A 25,129-nucleotide genomic window follows, 5' to 3' on the forward strand; every position below is an offset into this window, starting at 1 on the left:
ACCATAGAAGAAGAAGGCCCACCAATCATACGATTTTGCAAGACATCTGCTGTTCAAGGGTGTTAGTCTACTGTACGTAATTTGTTCGAAAATTTTACAGACGTTCAAATCATCTCCCTTAACGGGTACAGCACTATCACTATGCGATATGCATTCCACGGTAAGCATGTGCAATGCGCAACGCACGGATTTTTCAAAACTCAGACGCTCCATTTCTAGACACTCTTGAACGAGCCTTCTGATCACGTGCTTTTTAGAGCGTCAACCAAAATGGCGACTCACAGTGAGAGTTCTGAAAGCACTTTGAGAAAAAGACGCGTCGAAACAAGGAAAACAACAACGACACATTCAGATGACACCACCCCAAATAATGAAGAGGACACTTGCAAAGCAAAGAAGCAAGAATTGGTTACATTGCAAACCGGGACTTACTGGCTCACTCGAATTGTGCTTCTACGTTCCATTGCTTTCATCTACTGTAAGTTCGAGTGTGATATTCTGAGAATGTAGCGAGTTATGATGCACTGGCTCCATTATAATTTAGCTTCCAGACCATTGCGTAGGCTATATTATTCTCGTCAGTTTTCATGTGTGTATTGTATGGTGGTAGTTGGAGTTAAAACCAATTTAATGTTCAAGTAGACATGGACACATCGTTCACATTACCATTTACCAAGAAACATAACAATTGTTCTCCTGTCACATTCTTAAATGAACCGGACAGTTCGTTCTAGTACTCATAAACCTATCTTTATTCAACTCACACTTCCTTCACCTCTCTCTCCCTGTAGTCATTGCATTCACTGTTGCCTACAACCAGAACAAACAGCTGATAGGAGAGCGAGGCCTCTTGCCCTGTAAGGATTACCTTCTCAGTGTGAAGCGCTATGTGGGGGGGAAGATCGATATGTCTGCCTTCGCCTACACTCCCTCTATCCTGTGGTTCCTGGACTGGACGGACATGGATGCCAACCTGGATGGCATTGCCCTGGTGGGGATGGCGCTGTCAGGCTTTGTGTTGCTGACTGGCACTGCCAACATGATCATCATGGCCATGCTGTGGGTGCTCTACCATTCTCTCGTCAGTGTGGGGCAGATCTGGTGAGTGATGGGTTGGAAAAACACCACATGAGGTTGGTTGCACCTTAATTGGGGAGGATGGGCTCGTGGTAATGGCTGTTGCGGAATCTGTGGAACTATCAAATACGGCAAACACAAGTGGTTGATTCCTTTCCATTTGCTCCGCTCCAACCATCATTATGAGCTGTCCTCCCTTCAGCAACATGCACTGGTATACACACCCACATACTGCTGTCTATGTTCCATGTGTGTGGTAGGGTGTAGTTTAGAGGTCGACCGATTAATCGGAATGGCTAATTAATTAGGGCCGATTTCAAGTGTTCATAACAATCGGAAATCGTTATTTTTGCACACAGATTTGGACGATTTTAAAAATGAAAAAAAATAATAAAAAAATAAAGGTGTGTATATATATATATATATCTATCTATCTATCTCTCTTTATTTAACTAAGCAAGTCAGCTCTGAACACATTCTTATTTTCAATGACTGCCTAGGAACGGTGGGTCAACTGCCCTGTTCAGGGGCAGAAGGACAGATCTTTACCGTGTCAGCTCAGGGATTCAATCTTGCAACCTTACAGTTAACTAGTCCAACGCTCTAACCACCTGCTTTACATTGCACTCCATGAGGAGCCTGTCTGTTACGCGAATGCAGGAAGAAGCCAAGGTAAGTTGATAGCTAGCATTAAACTTGTCTTATAAAAAAACAATCAATCAATCATAATCACTAGTTAACTACACATGGTTGATGATATTACTAGTTTATCCTACCGTGTCCTGCGTTGCATATATTCGATGCGGTGCGCATTCTCGAAAAAGGGCTGTTGTTGCTCCAACGTGTACTTAAACCATAAACATCAATGCCTTTCTTAATCAATACACAAGTATATATTTTTAAACCTGCATATTTAGTTAATATTGCCTGCTAACATGAATTTCTTTTAACTAGGGAAATGGTGTCACTTCTCTTGCAACAGAGTCAGGGTATATGCAGCAGTTTGGGCCGCCTGGCTCGTTGCGAACTGTGCGAAGACTATTCCTTCCTAACAAAGACAGCCAACTTCGCCAAACGGGGGATGATTTAACAAAAGCACATTTGCGAAAAAGCACAATCGTTGCACGACTGTGTCTAACCATAAACATCAATGCCTTTCTTAAAATCAATACACAGAAGTATATATTTTTAAACCTGCATATTTAGCAAAAATAAATCCAGGTTAGCAGGCAATATTAACTAGTTGAAATTGTGTCACTTCTCTTGCGTTCATTGCACGCAGAGTCAGGGTATATCCAACCGTTTGGGCCGCCTGGCTCGTTGCGAACTAATTTTCCAGAATTTTACGTAATTATGACATGACATTGAAGGTTGTGCAATGTAACAAGAATATTTAGACTAATGGATGCCACCCGTTAGATAAAATGTGTAACGGTTCCGTATTTCACTGAAAGAATAAACGTTTTGTTTTCGAAATGATAGTTTCTGGATTTGACCATATTAATGACCTAAGGCTCATATTTCTGTGTGTTATTATGTTATAATTAAGTCTATGATTTGATAGAGTAGTCCGTCTGAGTGGTGGTAGGCAGCAGCAGGCTCGTAAGCATTCATTCAAACAGCACTTTCGTTGCTTTTTACCAGCAGCTCTTTGTAATGCTTCAAGCAATGATCTGTTTATGACTTCAAGCCTATCAACTACTGAGATTAGGTTGGTGTCACCGATGTGAAATGGCTAGCTAGTTAGCGGGGTGCGCGCTAATAGCATTTCAAATTCCTATAACTACAACCTAAAACTTCTTACCTGGGAATATTGAAGACTCATGTTAAAAGGAACCACCAGCTTTCATATGTTCTCATGTTCTGAGCAAGGAACTGAAACGTTAGCTTTCTTACATGGCACATATTGCACTTTTACTTCTCCAACACGTTTTTTTTTTTGCATTATTTAAACCAAATTGAACATGTTTCATTATTTATTTGAGGCTAAATTGATTTTATTGATGTATTATATTCAGTTAAAATAAGTGTTCATTCAGTATTGTTGAAATTGTCGTTATTGCAAATATAAAAAAATGAAATCGTCCAATTAATTGTTATTGGCTTTTTTTGGTCCTCCAATAATCGGTATCGGCGTTGAAAAATCATAATTGGTCGACCTCTAGTGTAGTTTACTTGGTTGTGTCTGGGCCTGTGTGTGTGTGTGTGTGTGTGTGTGTGTGTGGGGGGGTGGTGGTAGTGAGTGAGTGAGAGAACATGTTGATGGGGCATCTGTGTTATGGCTCGAAGATGGGTCAGTCTCAATCTTTGGGAGGGATGGACTGTACAACGGTGAGAGACAGACAAACACATGACCGTTTTCCCTCATTCTCTCAGCTCTGTTGAAGTTCTTTGTGTCTCTGAAGAATAAGATGAAGAGGGTAGACAATTCCTGAAGACATTTTCAAAATTGTTCACCATCTGCTTCTTATGTTCTGAATAAAAAATGTGGATTTGGAGACATCAAGGCCGACAGTGATTCAGTTAGCTGATTAGGCTTAAAGGGATCATTATTGGTATGTCCTGCTTTTTAGTCCAGTGTGTTTAATAGGAATAAGTCAATTTATTTATCAACACTATTCAGTTTTGATCTTTATAAACTTCTGACACATGTAATTTGATATGTACGATTGTGGGTACAGTATTGCAATTTGCGGTAAGTGCTTGGTACAGAATGTAGGTTAGGCCAACTCTCTAATCAGATCAAAATATCTATTTTTATGCTGATCTATTTTATTTTTTCCTCTCCTTACAGGTATTCGTTTGGTAAGTTAACTACTTACATTCAATTACATTTGTAAGACTACAACATCCATCTGGGACTGTTTCCCCGATAGCGATGGAACTTAGGCTTGTTTTATTATTCCATGTGTTTTTACAATTTTCTACATTGTAGAATAATAATGAAGACATCAAAACTATGAAATAACACATGGAATCATGTAGTATTCAAAAAAGTGTTAAAACCAATGCAAAAATATTTTATATTGTTCAAAGTAGCCACCCTTTGCCTTTGACAGCTTTGCACACTCTTGGCATTCTCCAGCATCACTTGAGATACTTTTCCAACTGTCTTGAAGGAGTTCCCACATATGCCAATCACTTGTTGGCTGCTTTTCCTTCACTCTGCGGTTGGGTTGAGGTCAATTGGGTTGAGGTCAGGTGATTGTGGCGGCCAGGTCTGATTCAGCACTCCATCACTCTCCTTTTTGGTCAAATAGCCCTTACACAGCCTGGAGGTGTGTTGGGTCATTGTCCTGTTGAAAACAAATGATAGTCCCACTAAGCGCAAACCAGATGGGATGGTGTTTCACTGCAGAATGCTGTGGTAGCTATGCTGGTTAAGTGTGCCTTGAATTCTAAATAAATCAGTGTCACCAGCAAAGCACCATCACACCACCTCCATCTTTTACGGTCGGAACCACACATGCGGAGATAATCTGTTCACATACTCTGCGTCTCACAAAAACACAGTGGTTGGAACCAAAAATCTCACATTTGGACTCATCAGACCAAAAGAGATATTTCCACCGGTCTAATGTCCATTGCTTGTGTTTCTTGGCCCAAGCAAGTCTTCTTATTATTGGTGTCCTTTTAATAGTGGTTTCTTTGCAGCCTTCAATAGATCATGAAGGCTTGATTCACACAGTCTTCTCTGAACAGTTGATGTTGACGTGTCTGTTACCTGAACTCCGTGAAGCATTTATTTGGGCTGCAATTTCTCAGGCTGGCAACTGTAATGAATTTATCCTCTGCAGCACAGGTAACTCTGGGTCTTCCTTTCCTGTGGCGGTCCTCATGAGAGCCAGTTTCATCACAGTGCTTGATGGTTTTTGCGACTGCACTTGAAGAAACGTTCAAAGTTCTTGAAATGTTCCGCATTGACAGACCTTCATGTCTTAAAGTAATGATGGACTGTCATTTCTTTTTGCTTATTTGAGCTGTTCTTTCCTTAATATGGACTTGGTCTTTTACCAAATAAGGGTATCTTATGTATACCAACCCTATCTTGTCACAACACAACTAATTGGCTCAAACGCATTGAGGACAGAAATTCCACAAATTAACTTTAAATAAGGCATACCTGTTAATTGAAATGCATTCCATCTGACTACTTCATGAAGCTGGTTGAGAGAATGCCAAGAGTGTGCAAAGCTGTCATCAAGGCAAAGGGTGGCTACTTTGAAGAATCTCAAATAAAATATATTTTGATTTGTTTAACACTTTTTTTGATAACTCCTTGATTCCATATGTTATTTCATAGTTTTGATCTCTTCACTATTATTCTACAATGTACAAATAAAACCCCTTGAATGAGTAGGTTTGTCCCAACTTTTGACTTGTTCCGTGACACTTTTTTTGTACCCGTTCTCACCAATTTTGTGAAATGCAATTGGTAGTTAGTCTTGTCCCATCATTGCAACTCCCATACGGACTCGGGAGAGACAAAGGTTGTGAGCCATGCGTCCTCCAAAACACAACCCTGCCAAGCCGCACTGCTTCTTGACACACTGCTTGCTTAACCCGGAAGCCAGCCGCACCAATGTGTCGGAGGAAACACTGTCCAACTGGCGATCGTGTCACCGGCCCACCACAGGAGTCGCTAGAACTCGAAGGGACAAGGACTTCCTGGCTGCCCAAACCCTCCACCTTACCCGGACGACGCTGGGCCAATTTTCAATACTGATAGGATTGCAAGAAAGTCAGCACTGCTCTCGGATCAGCTTTCTCCATTTGAATCATACCTTTTTAATAGGAATTGTTCCACAATACTCGGCTCCTAGACTTGGCGGGATTATCTCCTATGTATTATGGCTGCAAATATTGAGGCAGCTCGGCTAATGGTTATCCCATAATAGTGCACAAAATCACAGATTTGGCACAGGTAATTTTGCAAGCCAATGCTACTAAAGTTACCGCAATGACTGGAAGTCTATGGGTATCTGTTAGCATGGAAGGCCATGTGTTTAGCATGCAAGCTGATACCCATAGACTTCCAGTCATTGTGCTAATACTAGTTAGTAATTGCACCAGCGCTTGTTAGCAACTGTCTTCAAACTGCATGCAGAGACCCCATCCCTGGGTTGCTCCTCTTTTCAGTTTGCTGCAGCGACTGGAACGAGCTGCAAAAAACACTCATACTGGATCGTTTCATCTCCATCTCTTCATTCATGGACACTTACTGACAGTTGTGGTTGCTTTGCGTGATGTATTGTTGTCTCTACCTTCTTGCCCTTTGCTGTTGTCTGTGCCTATTGTTTGTACCATGTTTTGTGCTGCTACCATGTTGTGTTATGTTATCCCTGCCCTGTCCCTGCAGGAGGCCTTTAGCCGTTATTGTAAATAAGAATTTGTTCTTAACTGACTTGTCTCGTTAAAAAAAGAAGAGACAAATGGTATCCATGAGTTCATCGAACTCTGGGGAAGTAGATAAAGGACCTCGTTGTCAAAACCCCAAAATATCCCTTTAAAATTAATTGATTTAAAATGATTGAAATAGATAGGCCCATGTAGCCTATACTGTATTTATTTTGTTTATGCAGTCATCTCTAGTTTTTATTTGAAATATCTTTCTATCCTTCACTTATTTGTAACAGTTGCAAAGACACTGGCAACTGTGAAGGCCTATTTGCAGTCAACAATTAATTGTATTATCGGCAGTCACCGCTAAACATAGAATTAAGCTGTTTATATGTTTCTCTGAGGTCTTCTGTGTATAAAGTGACGCAGAAAGGCACAAAAAAAGCACCTCTAACGACACATTTAGCTGTCCGACAAGTGGTCTGAGGCAGTCGGTAAATAACAAGTAGGTCTTGCGTAACTGATTTTTGTGAAACTGCTCAGAGATTTAATGATGCTCGATGACGGTTCTAGCGATGAATCAAATCTAATTCTTTTGGTCACATGCACATGTTTAGCAGGTGATATTGCGAGTGTCGCAAAATGCTTGTGCTTCTAGTTCTGACAGTGCAGTAATATCTAACAAGTAATCAAACAATTCCACAACTACCTTATACACACACGTGTGAAGGGATGGAATAATAATAGGTACATATAAATATATGGATGAGCGAAGGCCCGAGCACCATAGGCAAGATGCAGTATATACATATGAAATGAGTATTGTAAGATTTGTAAGCATTATTAAAGTGCCTAAGGGATCCATTTATTAAAGTGGCCAATGATTGGAGTCTGTATGTAGGCAGCAGCCTCTGTGTTAGTGATGGCTGTTTAACATTCTGATGGCCTTGCGATAGAAGCTGTTAAAAAAAACAACCTTAGCCTTACCATGCTTTTGAGAAACCTGGACCTAAGATTTGTAACGGCCTGCTCTTTGTCACTCTACAACCTAGCCCTTATCTAACCTTCCCACAACCACCACGGAGCCCTTGTTATCCCCTTTGATGAACGATCACATTCAGCTCAGATGTGTTAATATGATCTGGGTTATAGTCAGAGGTTTGGGATGATTACACTTCAATACATAATCTCATCATCGCTCTGGCGATGGTCATCAACACTCGGCTGACATGGTTTAATGCCCCTCACTAGTCTCTCTTGGCAAGTTGGCCTATTGGCATAGAGATCAGAGTCAGTGTATCAAGCCACCAAAAAACCCCATTATCCTCAGACCTCAGTAAACATCTGGCCCTGGATGGGCCAGTCTGTATTCAAAATGTGTCTCAGAGTAGGAGCGCTGATATAGGATCAGTTTTGCCTTTTACAGTAGATCATGATGAATATTATTATATGGACAGAGAGCACCTAATCCAAGATCTGCACTGCCCAGGGTTAGCGGATGTGGCTGGTTCAGCTTCAGCTGGTCTTTTGTTGCCTCAGCCGGATTCCTCACTTTGTCATCACAATAACTCAATTCAATCAGACTTGAGTCCAATCTAATCACTCCAGGGCTGAGTGTAAGTAGTTCTGGATGTAGGGCGCTAGTTCAGATAAGAGCCCAGATCAATTTGACCTCACTGATTGGTTAATGACACTTTGGAGTGAAAGACTCCAGTCGGATGTCTGTGGTCAGGTTTTGTGGTCTTTTTTTCCGCTTCTTTTACCCTCCCTCATTATACAGATGACTCGTTTATCAAAGAAATCTAACACAGTAGAGATGGTGTTAAATAAAAGAAATTAAAACAAAACCAAGAATAAATGTATTTCCTCCTTCTTTAGTCTGTTCAACTACATGCTGTACTCTGTGTCCCTCGATCTCTCTTTCTCTTCATCTTTGTCATTATCTCTGTTTGCATGTCCACTGGGCGAAGGCTACAAAGACTGCCTTTGTTAGGAAGGGCGAACAGGCCAACAGCTGCACAGATCACACTGGATCTCTCTGAGGAGAGACAGGAGCAGGTGGGCCTTCACTGGGAGCCCTCTGCTGCATTCACATCAGGACAGTCTGTGGAATTCGATTGACGTGTTTGTATTATACATGGGTGTGTGGACACTCGCACACCCATGACGGCACACGTGCACTACCTCTGAACTGTTTCACTTTACATTTATGAACAAGCCTGCAGTGATTGGCCATCGGGACATATGCACATAGCAAGAGGAGGTTATTTGTGGTCATCATTGTAGAATGATAGATAGAGATCGTTCCAGAACAGTGATGTTTGCATAGACAGACAGATAACTGGCCCTAATTCACTTATACAATTACAGCTGTCCATATTTTGGTTATTCAAAGCATCCCCGGCTACTCTTCTTGCTTTGACTGTAAGTAATACTTCAGAATGGTGAGGGCAGCTCTGAGTATTTAAACAACAAAAATATGCAAAGTGACATGCACAAGAGCTTTCTTTTTTTTGTTCTTTTTTTTTGCTATTCACTTCTTAACTCTCCCCAGCCTTAACTTTTTGAATTTCCCTACTTCATCACAGATGTGGTAACTGAGTAGCTCCCCTGATGTATGTATCCATGCAGCATTCGCATGCTGAGAGATGTGGTCACTTTTGACCTTTAGCAGTCGCCTTTGCTCTCCATATATCCCACGTGTTCATCTCTCCTGCCCCTTAGTCATCTCATTCCATATCATGGTCCCTCTTATTCTCCATCCTTACTCAAACACTTGGACTGTCACTCTATATTCTCCCCACATCTGCTTGACTATTCGTCATGCCCCTGTCCTTTTTCTGAAACCACTGTCTCCTGTTCTGTCTCCCTGACGTCCTTTCTCTGAACGTTTGCTCTGTCTCTCTCGCTTTCTCTGTTTCTCCTCCCTTGTTCCTCTCTCTCTCCCGTTTCCTCTCACTTCTCCCTCTGTCTTCAGGTTGGGAAAGTCAGTTGTTGGAGACAGGCTTCTTGGGGATCTTCCTATGTCCTGTGTGGAGTCTGTCCCAGGTGCCCTCTCGCTGCCCCCCCTCGCTAATCTCCATCTGGACCTTCCGCTGGCTCATCGTTCGCATCATGCTGGGCGCTGTGAGTGACACACACACACACACACACACACATATCTATCACACTGACACTGAATTCACCTCATAGTCTGTGGAAGAAAACACAGGTGGAATTTTCCTGTGTTTATAAGAAAAGTGTTTACTGGGCTTAGACTCTTCTCTATGGTCAAAACAAAACACCATCCCTAAGAAAAACAGATGTTGTAAATGCAAATATGGAACCAGTCAGTCAGGCAACTTGTCTCTCTTTTATGGTTTAGTGGAGAGAGAACACCCAACCCAACACTGTTGTCTTTTAAAACGTGGGGGTTGGAACCTGCCACAATGCCCAAAGTGTTTTTTCAATTAGGCCCATAAAGAGGACGGAGCAACGAGGGAGCTATATGTTCATTCAGCTTACCCCAGTGCCAAGAGTATGATTGACTTTAAGTGCTTACAACTGTACAAGACCCTCTTGTCATTTCCCCTAGACACAAAGTCATTACAACACATTTATTCAAAACAGAAAAGCACTTTAGGTCCCCTCAGACACGGCTGAGGCTTAACCAATAAGCAGCTTTTTAATCACGGGGTAATCATGATTTTTATTGTGGTCGGGGCAGCTAGGTTACATTTTTTTCTCTCTAATTGAAAGCATATCGTTTAGAAAATTGACTCAGTTTGATTTTTGGATGACATTAGGTTAAAGTTTTTAAAGCTTTTTAGGAAATTCTTGTCAAGTCTTAAGTTCCTTAGATTGACACTGGCAGTGTAAATACAAAGCATTATAAATCCATTAAAAAAGCCATGCTACATTCACTCAGTGTTTGTCATGTAAGTGTTGGTTAGACTAGGTCAGGGTAATCTATCCCTTGGTCTGTGGTTGACCACTGTTAGAGTGCTATTGAGAACCCCTTTAAGTGAAGGGGACGTAGCCAGTAAACTTGGAAGGGACCCTAAGGAAGAACAAACTTTGTCCTGACTGGTTTCATGTTCGGATTCTGAAAGCATCAGTTTATCACCCAATTCAATGATTTTATTTCTCAATGTCCACTTTCTGTTTTTATCCAATCTTGATTTGCGTATGCTGTCAGATTATGCCAAAATTGTTGAATAACGGTGCTATTGAGGACATCACATTTTCTGCTTTGCTAATTTCTCTCAGCAGATTCATCTAAACAGATTCTCTCTTTTGAGTGACTTTACAAGTCAGGCCCTTCCTCACATGTTAAAAATATCCTTTCTGGCAGCCCACTTCTCTCTTACCCCGTTCCTCTGCTTTTGCTTTCCTGGCCTAAGCTGCGTGTACGTGTGCATACACACCTCCTTTCATTGTCCAGGCTGTTAGCATCAGAGGGTAAATCCAGGCGGTTTGCTAAGTGGTGCTAATGGGATCTGATTCACAGGGCAGTGTCAGCGTTTAAGCTGTGAAATACAATCATGGTAATCAGGGCGCTGGTGTGGTGCCCCATGATTGGGTGTGGTAGAGGTTGGACCTGGCCAGTAAACTAGCTGTCTCACAGCCTTTGCACGAGGTACCACATCTCACACTCCTGCAGGAGGAACGGTAGGCCTAGTAGGAGTGCACCAGGTCATGATGGAGAGCATCTCCCCATGCTCCTGTTTTTGAAGAAGTCCAGTAAAACCATAATACAGTAAAGTGCTTGTCTGGTTGGACTGTATCATTATCCTTTGGGGGGGGATCACTTTGTGAGGAAGTGTCTCCTGCAGGCTGTTTGTTGGTTTGGCCCGTATCCATGTTGTTGAGTTTTGAGGTTGGCCCTGGCCCCAATTGGCCTTGGAGTCCTCTATTGTCTCTAAGACTGTTAATGGGACTTGGGACATTGTTGGTAGGGGGAGCTACGCATAAGCCAATCATTGTTTTCCAGTATTGGGAATTACCGATGGTGAGAGGTCAACGTAGCATAAAAAGTTGACACAGAATAAAAGACTCACTGTAATGTAGTTGATTGCATCCTGCGTAGAAACATGTTAATGTTTGAAAGTTTCTGGGAGTGTTTAACGCCTTCCTGTTTAGGCGGTTGGCAGGGGCATCGAGGCGTACCTTTAGGCAGCTGGCAGGGGTGATCGGATTTAGGACGTCCCTTGGCCCCTCTCCCTGGTCAAGCCCAGAGCCACGTCACTCTTTTTCATTTGCTGTAGTCAGAATGAACCCCTGACGCCAAATGAAAGTTTTCTCTTTTTGGGGGAGAGAGAAATATACTACATGTAAGTATATAGGCTTTTTCCCTTTGTAGGGAAATGAATGCTGGCTTGATCCAGTGTGCAACTGGTTACTGACTGTCTTTGGGTGTCAATGGCTGCCAGTGGGAGAAAGCGGTGTTGATGATTGTTTCTGTGGTTCTTACACTGATTGGTTATCACTCAGTGAATTCCGTTTTTTGGAAGTATCATCACTGTAGGACGCATAGTAAAAGAAAATCAAAACCAAACCCCGAACCCAATCGTCTTTCTTGTATGTGACAGTTATCAGCCATACAGTACATACATTACCGTATCATGTCGTCTAGCAGGGAGTCTGTCTGTTGTTACGACTGTCCCGGGTCGACCTGCTTTTTCTAGGTCTGGGTAGTGCTAATGACATCCTCAGGGCCTGCTTACCTCAGCCTGCCCAGCCTCTCTCTCTACTCTCTCTCTCTACTCAGTCCCTGACTTACAGGCTTCCAAACCAGCCACGACACTTTCACCACTCACTCTCCTTGCCACCATACCCTACTTTTATTGTCGGGAGTCTGCATAAATCTCTGCGCGGCCAAACAGGAAATAGACGGACTTGCTCGCTGTCGTTTGCACATTTGCGAAGGGCTCCAGCCAACGTGCACCTGGAGTTCTGTGGTTCGGTGTGGATGGATGGAGCCCAGTGCTGTGGAACAAAACGCTCAAATGGTGTTTTATTGGAGTCTCATGCATCGACTCAATTTGTCATGGCCAGGATTTTCTTTTAATGGTGGCTGACAAATTTCATGGGATAATGGCTGCCTGCACCCAACCACTCACTGTTTTTATGCCTGTTGACAAAGTAGAACTATTCTCATATTTTCTGTTGTGGTGTTAACACAAAGCACTACTTCAGTGACAACTGAATATCGTTAAAGGCCTTTCCGTTAAACGATTGTCAAAATGGCCTACCTAATAACTTTGCAGTCGCACCACCTAGCTTCTCTGGAGAATGGGAAACTGGCCTACTCTGTGGCCTGAATATGGGACAATGGGAATTGATGATCCTCATGACTGAATTGTATTATAGTCAACACCCAACGATTTATAAGCACAATCTAATGCCCTGATAACCTCAAAGTGGCCTAACAAAGTCGAGAGTTATTGTGTATTCTTTGCCCCATGACAAGCAATGTGTCAATATGTCCTGGTTACACCTTCTCACAGAGCATCAATGCTGATTTTATTTGTCTAAATAAGAGATTTTCAAAGTGAGTTTGCATCTTGCTGCTTCTTCTGGAGTTGAAGTCTCCAGTGCTTTTTATCGACTGTAGTTTTCTCTGGAAGAAATAGGGATTTAAGCCCCTTGTCCTCCAAGGGCTGTATGGTGTTGTAGTTGATTATACAAGACAGACTAGTGCTTTAAGATGTTGTGTACATTTTGATTCTGGGTTTTTCCCTCTATACATGTGTTGTATGGAGGGCTGTTTTGATATAGGTTCCTGCAGAAATCATAATACCTTATATCGAACGTTACGGTTTGACAATCCAAGGCTGTCTTCCAGTCTGTGTCATTCAACCCTTGGCTTAAACTGCAGTTGATGTTGCATGGCAGTGAGTTATTACCCCGTAAGAACTGTTAATATTCTCCAAGTCTTTAATTCTTCTCTTTTGGCTCTGTGTTGGAGGAATAGAACACAACACAGATCAACACAGAACAAACACTATTATTCATGTACACCAGAAGCACATCTGCTAGCACTTAAATATAATATTCATAATGTCTCTACGTCGCTTGCAGGTAGTAAACAATCCTGTTTGAAATGGCATTAGGACAGCAGGCGGGTGGCATAAACAGACAACTACATTTATCCTGGTTAAGTTTATAGCCCAGCTGATAGGTGGAGGGGGGGGATCATTTTCAAATGAATGGAATCACATTTTTCAAGAGAGAGTACATTCCCGGCGCACTTATTAGATTATCTGTAATGTTGTAGATGCAAGAATGCTCGCTGATAAATAGCAAAAGTAACCCATGAATTAGGCGTCCACCGTCAGCGAGTGCAGCTACCCCTCCCCGTGTCCCTCCCAAACCTCTCTCCCTGCTCCCCCAGGGATATATCAGCCTGCAATGTAGACCCTGATTTCACCAATCGGCGTCTATTGCATTAGTGGAGAGGGACAGAGAGCCCTTTAGGATTAGTCTGTGTGGTGCATGAGACCATTGAGGAGAGAACCTATGCTCTAACTGAGCTGTGTGTGTGGCTGCAGGCACTGTCATCCAAAGAGGAAACAAGTGGGAAAACGAGTGAAGATTGACTCAGAAAACAGTCAAGGGGGAGAAGCAGTCGTAATGTTCTGAAGCTCATTTGAAAGTAATGGATCGCTAACCAGCTTTTAATTCCATTTTTCCCGCTTGTCTTTTATCAGTGCTGCTTCTTATTTCCTAGAATTGGAGATTAAATCTGAGCCAGATAGCTTAGTCACAGCCCACATCAGCTGTTGTCCTTCCTCATTTTTCTCTTAATTTTGTTCATGCTTCATTTAATATGATTACGCACATTAAATCCAGCTTCATATCTGTCAATGCATCCCTCTCTCGCTCAACAGAAATCCCGCGCTCTCTCGGGTCATTCAGTTGCTTTGGTAGAGTCAGAGTATTTGAATACTCATTTTTAGCAGACTTTGTTATCCAGAGCGACTTACAGTAAGTAGTGAGTGCCGACATTTTCATACTGGTCCCCCGTGGGAATCAAACCCACAATAGTGGTGTTGCAAGCGCCATGCTACACCAACTGAGCCACACAGGACACGAAGCCAGTCTAGTCTTCCTGTCTCTATTGTTTTACACACACATACACATACAGTGCTTTCGGAAAGTATTCAGACCCCTTGAGTTTTTCCACATTTTGTTACGTTACAGCCTTATTCTAAAATGGATTAAATAAAAACAAATCTTTATATCAATCTACACACCATACCCCATAATGACAAAGCTAAAACATGTTTTTAGACATTTTGCAAAGTTATTAAACATATATAAATAAGGTATTCGTATTTTTAAACTATTCAAACCCTTTGCTATGAGACTTGAGCTCAGGTGGATCCTGTTTCCAGTGATCATACTTGAGATGTTTCTACAACGTGACTGGAGTCCATCTGTGGTAAATTCAATTGATTGGACATCATTTGGAAAGGCACACACATGTCTATACAAGGACCCACAGTTGACAGTGCATGTCAGAGCAAAAACCAAGCCCTGAGGTTGAAGGAATTGTCCATAGAGCTCAGAGACAGGATTGTGTCGAGGCACAGATCAAGGGATCAAGGGAAGGGTACCAAAACACCGCGGCCTCCATCATTCTTAAATGTAAGAAGTCTGGAACCACCAATACTCTTCCTAGAGCTGGTTGTCCGGCCAAACTGAGCAATTGGGGGAGAAGGGTCAGGGAGGTGACCAAGAACCCGATGGTCACTCTGACATAGCTCCAGAGTTCCCCTGTGGAGATGGGAGAACCTTCCAGAAGGACAACCATCTATGCAATCAGGCCTTTTATGGTAGAGTGGCCAGATGGAAGCCACTCCTCAGTAAAAGGCACATGACAAACTCCCGCTTGGAGTTTGCCAAAAGGCACCTCAAGACTCTCAGACCATGAGAAACCAGATTCTCTGGTCTGATGAAACCAAGATTGAACTCTTTGGCCTGAACGCCAAGTGTCACATCTGGGGTTATCCTGCCACCATCTTTACGGTGAAGCATGGTGGTGGCAGCATCATGCTGTGGGGATGTTTTTCAGTCAGGATCGAGGAAAAGATGAATGGAGCAAAGTACAGAGTGATCCTTGATTTTAAAAAACCTGCTCCAGACCTCAGACTGGGGCGACGATTCCCCTTCCAACGACCCTAAGCACACAGCCAAGACAACGGAGTGGCTTCGGGACAAGTCTCTGAATGTTCTTGAGTGGCCCCGCCAGAGCCTGAATTTGAACCTGATTGAACATCTCTGGAGAGACCTGAAAATAGCTGTGCAGCAACGCTCCCCATCCAACCTGACAGAGCTTGAGGATCTGCAGAGAAGAATAGGAGAAACTCCCCAAATACAGGTGTGCCAAGCTTGTAGCGTCATACCCAAGAAGACTCGAGGCTGTAATCACTGCGAAGGTGCTTCAACAAAGTACTGAGTAAAGAGTCTGAATACTTATGTAATTTTTCACTGTTTTTATTTTTTATAAGTTGGCAAACATTTCTAAAAACCTGTTTTTGCTTTGTTATTATGGGGTGTTGTGTGTAGATTGAGGGGGGGGAATCAATTTTAGAACAAGGCTGTAACTTTACAAAATGTGGAAAAAGTCATTGGGGTCTGAATTCTTTCCGAATGTATATTACTAATTTTGATTGACATGTAGGGGCAACTTCACCATGTGCCTTAACACTAAGCTTAGAACGAAGAGTAGTATATTAGAAACGACTACAGACCCACAGAGCTGCTACTAGGAGCTGTTCAAGTGGACAAGACACAGTGGAGTTACTGAGCACCTCTATGGCCTTGTCTTCATCTGGCCAGCGACATAAACACGCACACAGTGATGGTGTGACCTGTGGTGTGAAGTTCTGTTGTACCTCAACAGACGCATAGCGGAATGAATGAAAGTGGAAATTATATTGCAGTAATTAAATCTTCCTTTCCTCTTTGCAATACAACAAACGTTCTCTTCATTTGTACAGGCAGACAATACTGCAACTTATACCAGGCTTGAATGGAGACCGTTTATTCAATCACAACAAATAGATTTTTGCCTTGGCTGTATACAAATGTTTATTCTGCCAGAATTGACGAGCAGAAAGAGCCTTTATTCAACAAGCAGGTTGTTTTACATGATACTTGTTTTGAGTGCCTCTGTGTGAGTAGCTATGCTCTCACCATTAGCTAGCCATTGGCGATTCAGAGTTAACCGCTAGCTAGCGTGCTAGTGCTAGCTAGGTACCAACAGAAGTAATATGCTACTTTGGCCATCATGAGGGAGATTGGTTGAATATGGAGTCACTCTTATCTAATGTACATACAAACTGTATCATACCAACCCACTTCTTTTAATCCTTCAGAATTGTGATTGTTAGCACACCACCCTACTGTCATGGTTCATATTGAATGATCACTGATTATATGGTGTATTGACATGGTAGTTGGCCTGAAGTTCTGGTTTCGTGGTAATTTATATACAAAATCTACAGATTTTAATACAGACTGTTGGTCAATTGGAGCAGGACATGTCATTTCTGTATGTCCCAATGATATGCTCTCCACAAACCTCAAACTAATACACCTGGACAGAACCACTGGCCAAGGGGCTGGTGAAGTTGGAGGGTCCCATCTTTTTAAAAGTCTGCATCATGAAAATGTCACCTTGAGTTGAGCTGAATGGTTGACGTGTCGTTGTCTTCTCTACAGGGGCTGATAAAGATCAGAGGGGACCGCTGCTGGAGGGACCTGACGTGCATGGACTACCACTACGAGGTGCGTTCAGTGCAATACAGTTCCCTCCATCCTTGTCAGCAGTGCTTGTTGGCATCTTGTCGTCAGGGCTTTCCCCTGGCCTGTGCTGTGTCATACTGAGAGAACAGGCCTTGGCACATGATCCTTATCAATCACCTGCTGTCCCAAACTGAGTTCAACAAATCACTTTATTATCTCTCTTCCTGTGCCACACCGTTGGATCGACTGCTCCTGTCTGGCTGGCCGTGGACACACCAGTGCTTCCCCAAACTAGATATTCTCCTTAGGCGGAGCTCCCCAGGCTAAACAATAAGCTTACACATAGACCTAAAAGTTAAATTGAAACTGAGGCAATGGTTTAAGTCTTGGTCCTGGATAAGAAATACTACTTCTGTTTACTTAGTGTGTGACGATACATTTCTTAGCATATGATAGGACATTGGGAGCCACTGTCTGCCACAACGGCCTCATGTTGGGTTTTCTCCATAGGAAGGGAGAACACAGCTGTGTCATCTCCAGGCTATAACCCACACAGCTGGGAGATGAGACGGCATGGAGCATTTTGTCTAATGACAGAGACCAGGAATACACCACGTCTCCCTGGAGTCTGACTGGCTTTTTATGGCCTTGAAAAAGTCCCTGAACGGTCTACTGTCCTTAGTCTGGACTCTAATGATGCATACATACTGTACTGACATCCTCTGTCTGGGTAGAACTTACTCTCAGATCTAGGATCAGCTTCCCCTCACCAAATCCCTAACCTTAACCATCAAGGGGACGACACATTAAACTGACCTTGGATCAATGTTCAGGGGCGACTTCATCCCACTATTGACACCAGGAATCTCTCTTCCTTGTGTAGTAGGTTAACTTCACTGTTCAGGTTTTAACATATGACAAACCCATTCTTAGTCTGTTAGCCCTGTCCGGCACGGCTCCTCTTTGCTCTGTTCGCCTGCTGGGTGGATTTCCCATTAAATGGGGAAACATGGTTATTTTCTTTGGTCAATATGACTCAATTAATTTCTTTATGCCCGCCATTTTAAGAGCCTGCCTTTAGTAAGTTATAGGCCATAAAGAGTCATGATGATATAAGGAGGAGACCCGTTGAACTGATTTGAGGTTGATTAGAGTTAACTCTGTGTTCAATGGCCTAATTTGCTGCCTTTTATAAGGGGGACAGACAGGGTGGGTGAAACATTGAACAGACATTAAATTGTCTAACTGGTCAAGCATGGCTTCTAATTCGTGGCCACGATTTTCTGATTTCTGTTCCTTATTTGTGGGTTAGTGTTTGTTCTTGTGTGTTTGTCCATGTGTTTTTAAGTGGGTAAGTGTGTCCATGTTAATTTGTGTCATGTACATTTTGTGTCCATGTTAATTTGTCACTCCTCTACACTCTATCAGTATTGTCATAATTGTTGCCTTGAAATTTTTACCTCAACACTTATGTCCAAAAATGCCCACAACCTCCCTTATTCCAGGCTGCTTCTGTCTTGGGGGTTCCTAGGTGAGAGGGTGGAGGGATGCCTGGCACCCCTTCCTCTCTAAACCCTGTTAACTCAAAGGGACCTCTGTCTGTGGACCATCACGCCTATCTGAGAGTCTGCTGAGAAACAGGGGTCTCATTCAGGCCCATTGAGCCTCCTGTTAAAGATCCATCAGCCTACATTATGTCAGCTTTGTTAAGGCTTCACGTGGAGGCTAATGGGTTTCTGGCAACAGTGGTGGTCAGCCAAGTGAACCTGGTATGGATCAGAGACTAAATGAACACCTTGTAGAATTTGACAAAAATAGTTTTTTTTTAAATAAATAAAGGAAGCATTCCAATAGTGTTTGTGTTCAACCTGGATGTCCATGTTGTTTAACCTGGGGTTATGGAAAAGCATATATGGGATCCTGAAGACTGACTCGGTACCTCCATGCAGGCTAACGGGCCCATATCCCCATCTAAACATTGACCTGCCAGCTCCTAACCTGTCAACACCCCCAGGGGTAAAGCGGATTTACATTTCACTCCCCCACCAGCCACCTAAAACCCCCACCCCCTCTACCGGAAGCCAAGGGCGCCAGGTAAGGTTTGCCTGCCCCCCCTTGACGCTGACACACTGCTCCCTTTCAGCCTCCAATCTCTCAAAACTCACGGCAGGGCCACACAGCGCAATGCATCATGGGTAAGCAGACTGCAGAAGCTATGTGAGGCTGTCTGAGGGGGGTTGGTGGGTGTTGTTTTGTTAGTTTGTTTGCTGTATGTTTGGGGTTGCAGGCTCGGTGCCCTCGGTTGTCTGGGGGTGTGGTCTCTCACTCTCCAGCCCTGTCTGGCTCTGCACTGAAAGAGCTCTCTCAGGACATTTCTAAAATGGGCAGTAGCTTTACTTAGCTCTGGAAACCTTCCTGAAGGTGTGGCGTTATAATTGTACACCGTTTCCCCACGCCATTCTGTCCCATGGTTTTATGCCAAAACAATATATATATATATTATTTATATATATAGCTATTTTACATTTAAGATCAGCTACATTTCATGTTTGGCACAAGGTGTCATTTGGGCAGTCATTGTAGCCATCGGGAAAGCTGGTGGGGATGTTAAGTTATACAGTATCTCACTGCCATTCATCACCATGGAAATGCAGTCATTGGAGGGACACCATGTAAATCCCTGCAAACATGGAGGTCATTCAGTGTTATGTGATGCGCTGTGCTTTCATTAGCTTATCCTTACCGTTACATGCAAAAACACACCTTAAGTCATTGCCGTAGCATGAGTGTTATCTTTCGTTTGCCTCTTTCTATCCCTCTGTCATTGCTCATATTTGAGTATCGATATGGTTATTTTAAAACTGAGACAAATGGCTTTTTCCTTGACCTGGAAGTACTCATGTTGTGGTTGTGCTCTCCCTGGGTCAATGTCTGGTCCTCTGGCTCATCCCAGTTCTGTGGTTGAGACTGGAAGGATGTGGTGGGTTAGGTGGCCCCAAAATAAGGAGTGACGGTACTGACTCCCCTCTAATGCGATCTCTGGAGATTCACTGTGTGGTTATCAACAGTACAATTCCGTTGTGTGTGTGTGTGTGTGTCTGACAAACTGCCAGTGCCTGTCTCCGTCTGTCTGTATTCATTCTGTTTCTCCCTCCAGACTCAGCCGGTACCAAACCCCATGTCATACTATATGCACCAATCCCCATGGTGGTTCCATCGCTTCGAGGTTCTGTCCAATCACTTCATCGAGCTCATCGTCCCTCTCTTCACCTTCCTGGGGCGACGCATGTGCATGGTCAACGGGACGCTGCAAATAGTGTTCCAGGTGAGATGACAGTAGAAAGGCTAGGATTGTGGGAGGGTAACTGATCCTAGATCTGTGCCAAAGAGTAATAATACCTGGAGTAGCTCTGACGTCACATTGCCACCTAGTGGAACCATTGGTGCATGACAGCAGTTTTATGGCAACTGCAGTCATCAGTTTGATAAATGGAGTGTTATTCAGAGCCAGCTATAATTGAATGAATACAGGAAATCAGGACTTTCCCCGCTGCAGCCCGCTCCAGTATGCTGAACTATTAGTCAAAGCAGATGATCCTCATCAGCAATCTAAATACTACTCCTCATCCTTTCTCCCCATCTACTCTCTTTCCTCCTCCTCTCGCCTCTGTTTCTCCTCTCCTCTGTTCCTCCTCCTCTCCCCTCTTTCTCCTCCTCTCCCCTCTTTCTCCTCCTCTCCCCTCTTTCTCCTCCTCTCCCCTCTTTCTCCTCCTCTCCCCTCTTTCTCCTCCTCTCCCCTCTTTCTCCTCCTCTCCCCTCCCTCTCCTCCTCCTCTCCCCTCTCTCTCTCCTCCTCTCCCCTCTCTCTCTCCTCCTCTCCCCTCTCTCTCTCCTCCTCTCCCCTCTCTCTCTCCTCCTCTCCCCTCTTTCTCCTCCCTCTTCTAGGTGACTCTGATAGTGAGTGGGAACCTGAGCTTCCTCAATTGGCTGACCATAGTTCCCAGTTTGGCCTGTTTTGACGATGCCTCTCTGGGGTTCCTGTTCTCGTCTGGCCGAGGGGCCAAGCAAGCCGTACTGGACCTCCAGGCTGAGGAGGCAGCAGGATGGACCCCCAAACCCACCAGGGGTACCTACTAAACAGACATGATTTCTCCTAAAGGAGTTAGAGCCCACACACCATAGAAACATTCCCTCACAATCTACACCCCTCTCTGCCCAGACCCAAATTTACAAATGAAGTAATTGATACAGACAGGGCTAAGGTATTGTGGGTATTTTCCTGGATTTCTGGATATTTATTTTCAGCCAGTTGGCGTTAGAGGCCCTGCTCTCCTTTCTGGGTGTTTTATGATTGGGACTAATGATGGCAGGCAGAGAGAGGGAGAAGAGGTATTGCATCAGCCTTCAACATGACTACCGCTCCACTGGGTTGGCCTGACTGATGTCTCTACCAGCCACGCTGTGTGTGTATGGATTCCTCCTTCCCACGTGCTTGGCTTAGCTTTGTGTGTGTTTACAACCCCAAAGAGCAGTCATTGAGTGGGTCCACATGAGCATCCTACCCCTCTCCACCTTCTCCACTCCCCACCCTCCAATCCCAATCTCCAACACACACACCTGGCTGTAGGCACATCTGGAGCGGGATAGCAGGCTATAGGGCCTTGACAGATGGTAGACAACACCAGGGTGCTGGCAGGGGGTATTAGGCATTACTAATCACACATTACCAATGTGACTGGGTGCCTAGCAGTTGGCACATGAACATAAAGGAAAGAGTTTACGATTTGGACGCGATGGGAGGAGTGTGGATTACTACTGGGACAGCTGAGGAAAGGGAGGAGGGAATGGAACGAGAGCGAGAGACAGCTGGAGATGATGTGGAAGAGGGTGATGGAGAGAGAGAAAGTGAGGAAGGAATGCCCATGTGGTGTGTTAGAGTAGGCATAGGCTCTAGCTAATTGGTCTCCCAGGAATCGCTAATGGCTTTAGTTTTATGCTGGGTAATATATCTGCTAAGTGGCCCTAACATTCTCTACCTGCACCATGGCTGCTTTTTAGAATTTTTGGGGGTCATAAAAGTCCATTATTTAAGTCAAACAACAGGTATAGTTCTGATGGATGGTTTTAACATGCGTGGGACTGGTTGACGGGTTGGCATTTCAATCCGAGACAGGTCGTGGGGATTTGGAGCTGTCAGCTCCTCCAGTTGTCAGTGGCTAAATGCCTCATGACCTCATAGGCTAAGCCCCTCTCTCTGGCTACTGCCAGAGGGATCTTGAGTTCCACAGACAGACAGACAAACACAGGCACACACACTTCCTCTTTTTTTCACCTCTTCTCTATCCTAGGTATGCTTTGTCGTCGAGTGGTAAATGTGGCTCTGGGCGTTCTGATTGGCTACCTGAGCGTTCCTGTAGTGCTGAACCTGCTGAGCTCCAAACAGGTGATGAACACGTCTTTTGACCCGCTCCGCATCGTCAACACCTACGGGGCCTTCGGCAGGTATCGTTCTCCTCTTCCTCTCATTTTATTTCAACACTTTCCATATCTCTCCACTTGGTCAGTCCAAACTGCCACATCCTCTCATTCTATTCTTCCCTGGTCCTCTCCTTTTCTCTACTCTCTGCCATCCTTTTTAACGTTCCCTTCCTCACAACTTTCTTTGGCTCCCCCCCTCTCTGTGCAGTATCACTAAGGAGCGGACTGAGGTGATTCTGCAGGGTACTATGAATGAGGACCCTAAGGACCCAGAGGCTGTGTGGGAGGAGTACCAGTTCCTGTGTAAGCCAGGGGACCTGACCCGACGCCCCTGCCTCATCTCCCCCTACCACTACAGGCTCGACTGGCTCATGTGGTTCGCTGCCTTCCAGGTTCAGTCCGAGTCCGGCACTCAGCAAAGGCCTTTGATCTACAGTACCCGGCTCTAAGTTGACATATAAGAATCAGGGATTTTGTTTAATTTGTTTTACTGTTTGTTGGTTTTGTGGGAAAATCCTGCCTTGGATGTGAGCTGACTAACTCTGTGTAAAGTCTGGACCCACAACTACCTGCTCTGAGTAATTCCCTCTGTCAGGGCTAGCTGCCCACACTATTCTCAACTCTTGCTACAGCTCTCTCAGGTGTAGTTCTGGCCAGAGACTCGGCCGTGTGGCGCGCTGTTTTATTGTCCCCTTCTCAGGGCATAGGGTTTCCCGCTGGTTTACATCCAATCCCAGAACCAAGAAAATCCCAGTCAGACATTTTGGCAAGAGGGGGAAGGTTTATGATGTCGCAGATCAGCTCAAAAGTTTGAAATGGTAGACTGCTTCAGATTGAGGGCTTTGTTCGACATGACAGTTGATCCTTCATTCAAATGTCCCCTGTTTTTCTCTCTTCTTCAGAACACCCTCTTTCTCCATGTATTTAACCCTCCTTCTCTCTCTTTCTCCCTCTCTCCCAGACCTATGAGCAGAGTGAGTGGGTGATCCACATAGCAGGCAGACTGTTAGCCAACGACACATCAATCCTTTCACTGATGGAATACAACCCCTTCCAGGGCAGAGACAACCCCAGGTACACTGACACTGACTAACACAGAGGAGACTGGTAGCCCTTATTTTTAAAGCCAATAAACTATGTATTCCACTACAGGATTGTCCATGATAAAAACATAAGATGGCGTAAATCAGTTTGATACATACTGTGTGAGTTTATTTAGTACGTATATTTAATTTGTTTAAAATGGCCAGAAGTTGCCGTTGGAGACAGCTGCATTGAAGGCGTAACTGATCTCAGCAGTGTTGTGCTGAAGCAGAGAGGAAGGTTGTGTGTGGGTGTGTCCTGCGTTGTAATAGGTGCAAGCCTCACATTCTCTTAAATGAAAATATAAAGAATCCTTGTCCTCCAGCGCCCTCTAGTGGAATGTTTCCTCTCGATATGATATGTCTTTGTATTCTCTCTGTCACACTTACCATTCCTCTCTCTCTCCCCCCCCACCCCCTTCTTCCTTCCCCAGGTGGGTCCGAGGAGAACACTTCAAGTATAGGTTCACCCTGCCTGGCAGTGGTCCCCAGGGGAAATGGTGGGTGAGGAAACGTATTGGAGCCTACTTCCCCGCTGTGGATCTGGTCGCTCTCAGAGGATACTTTAAGTCCCGGAATTGGCCCCATCCTGACCTTTGACCTACCGTATGACCAATCACACTAATGTATTCTATGAGCGATGGATGCCTGAGATACCGAGGTATCGCTCCCCCTTATAATTTGGGATCAAATATGCTCTGAAAGCAAACATGTTGACATGAGAACCCTGATATCAGGGAATTTGTGCCATTCTGAAAAAAATGTTAGATTTTTTTGTTCCTCTATGTTGCCTGTCTTCAGCATGTCATGTTGCCATCTGCTGTTTGCACTAAAGAATGACTAATCTTCCCGTGAATAGGGATATGCCACTCTGCCACAATAGGAGAGTTGAGGGGATGACAGTCCATGTTGGGCTCACATCGCCAGACAGACTGTACACACATTGTGTCTTTTGAAAATAAAAGGTCTATTTTGGAACAAAGCTAGAGTTTCCATGTATTTTTGCTTTTTGTTTGTTACCCCAAGCAGGTTGTCCAACTAGTCTAGGGGTTTAAATCATCCACTGAAAGAGCCTGAGTCCTTCCCTCAAATAAAATGACTAGATTGACATTGCAGTGTTGTACTAAATACAAATTCCCCGAACCGTTGTATGTTTGTGTGTTATGGGGGTCTGATAAGGATCCAATGAATAAATGCATAGATGGTTTCCATCAGTGGAATTGTATCTGTCATCTTGTGTGTGTGTTCAGCCTACAGAGTAGTGACAACCACAACAGACGAGAACCCTGTTGAGACGATACTCCTACCAGTCCTTGCATCCCACAATGTACTTTTCTCCCGGCATGTGTTTTTAATTGTGTTTACCTCATCACAAATATCTGAGCCAGCTACAGTTTGTTTTCCAACATAGATGGTGTA

General features: G+C 44.0%; 1 protein-coding gene across 2 annotated transcripts; it reads left to right on the forward strand.

Moving 5' to 3' along the window:
* The first annotated feature begins 210 nt into the window (after positions 1–210).
* On the forward strand, positions 211–24,935 carry lmf1 (lipase maturation factor 1). Of its 2 annotated transcripts, XM_064924132.1 has the most exons (11): positions 221–478; positions 792–1,101; positions 3,872–3,882; positions 9,395–9,543; positions 17,128–17,193; positions 20,309–20,476; positions 21,096–21,276; positions 22,499–22,652; positions 22,837–23,020; positions 23,590–23,702; positions 24,145–24,935. In XM_064924132.1, the coding sequence occupies exons 1-11, from the start codon at positions 271–273 to the stop codon at positions 24,308–24,310; spliced, it is 1,710 nt and encodes a 569-aa protein (XP_064780204.1). In that variant the 5' UTR covers positions 221–270; the 3' UTR covers positions 24,311–24,935. The 2 variants fall into 2 exon arrangements, 1 of the variants encoding a protein (XP_064780204.1); XR_010450206.1 differs by lacking the exon at positions 24,145–24,935 and having other exon boundaries at positions 211–478; positions 22,837–23,446; positions 23,590–23,657.
* Positions 24,936–25,129: the final 194 nt, after the last annotated feature.

Source organism: Oncorhynchus masou, chromosome 18 (assembly GCF_036934945.1).
Source record: "Oncorhynchus masou masou isolate Uvic2021 chromosome 18, UVic_Omas_1.1, whole genome shotgun sequence".
NCBI classification, from domain to species: domain Eukaryota; kingdom Metazoa; phylum Chordata; class Actinopteri; order Salmoniformes; family Salmonidae; genus Oncorhynchus; species Oncorhynchus masou.

Excerpts from the sequence above, each read along its gene's own strand:
- lmf1 (XM_064924132.1), top strand. The coding sequence starts at position 271 with ATGGCGACTCACAGTGAGAGTTCTGAAAGCACTTTGAGAAAAAGACGC. Across the intron at positions 22,653-22,836 it reads ACCTACGGGGCCTTCGGCAG|TATCACTAAGGAGCGGACTG; the intron begins GTATCGTTCTCC and ends CTCTCTGTGCAG. Across the intron at positions 23,021-23,589 it reads TGTGGTTCGCTGCCTTCCAG|ACCTATGAGCAGAGTGAGTG; the intron begins GTTCAGTCCGAG and ends CCTCTCTCCCAG.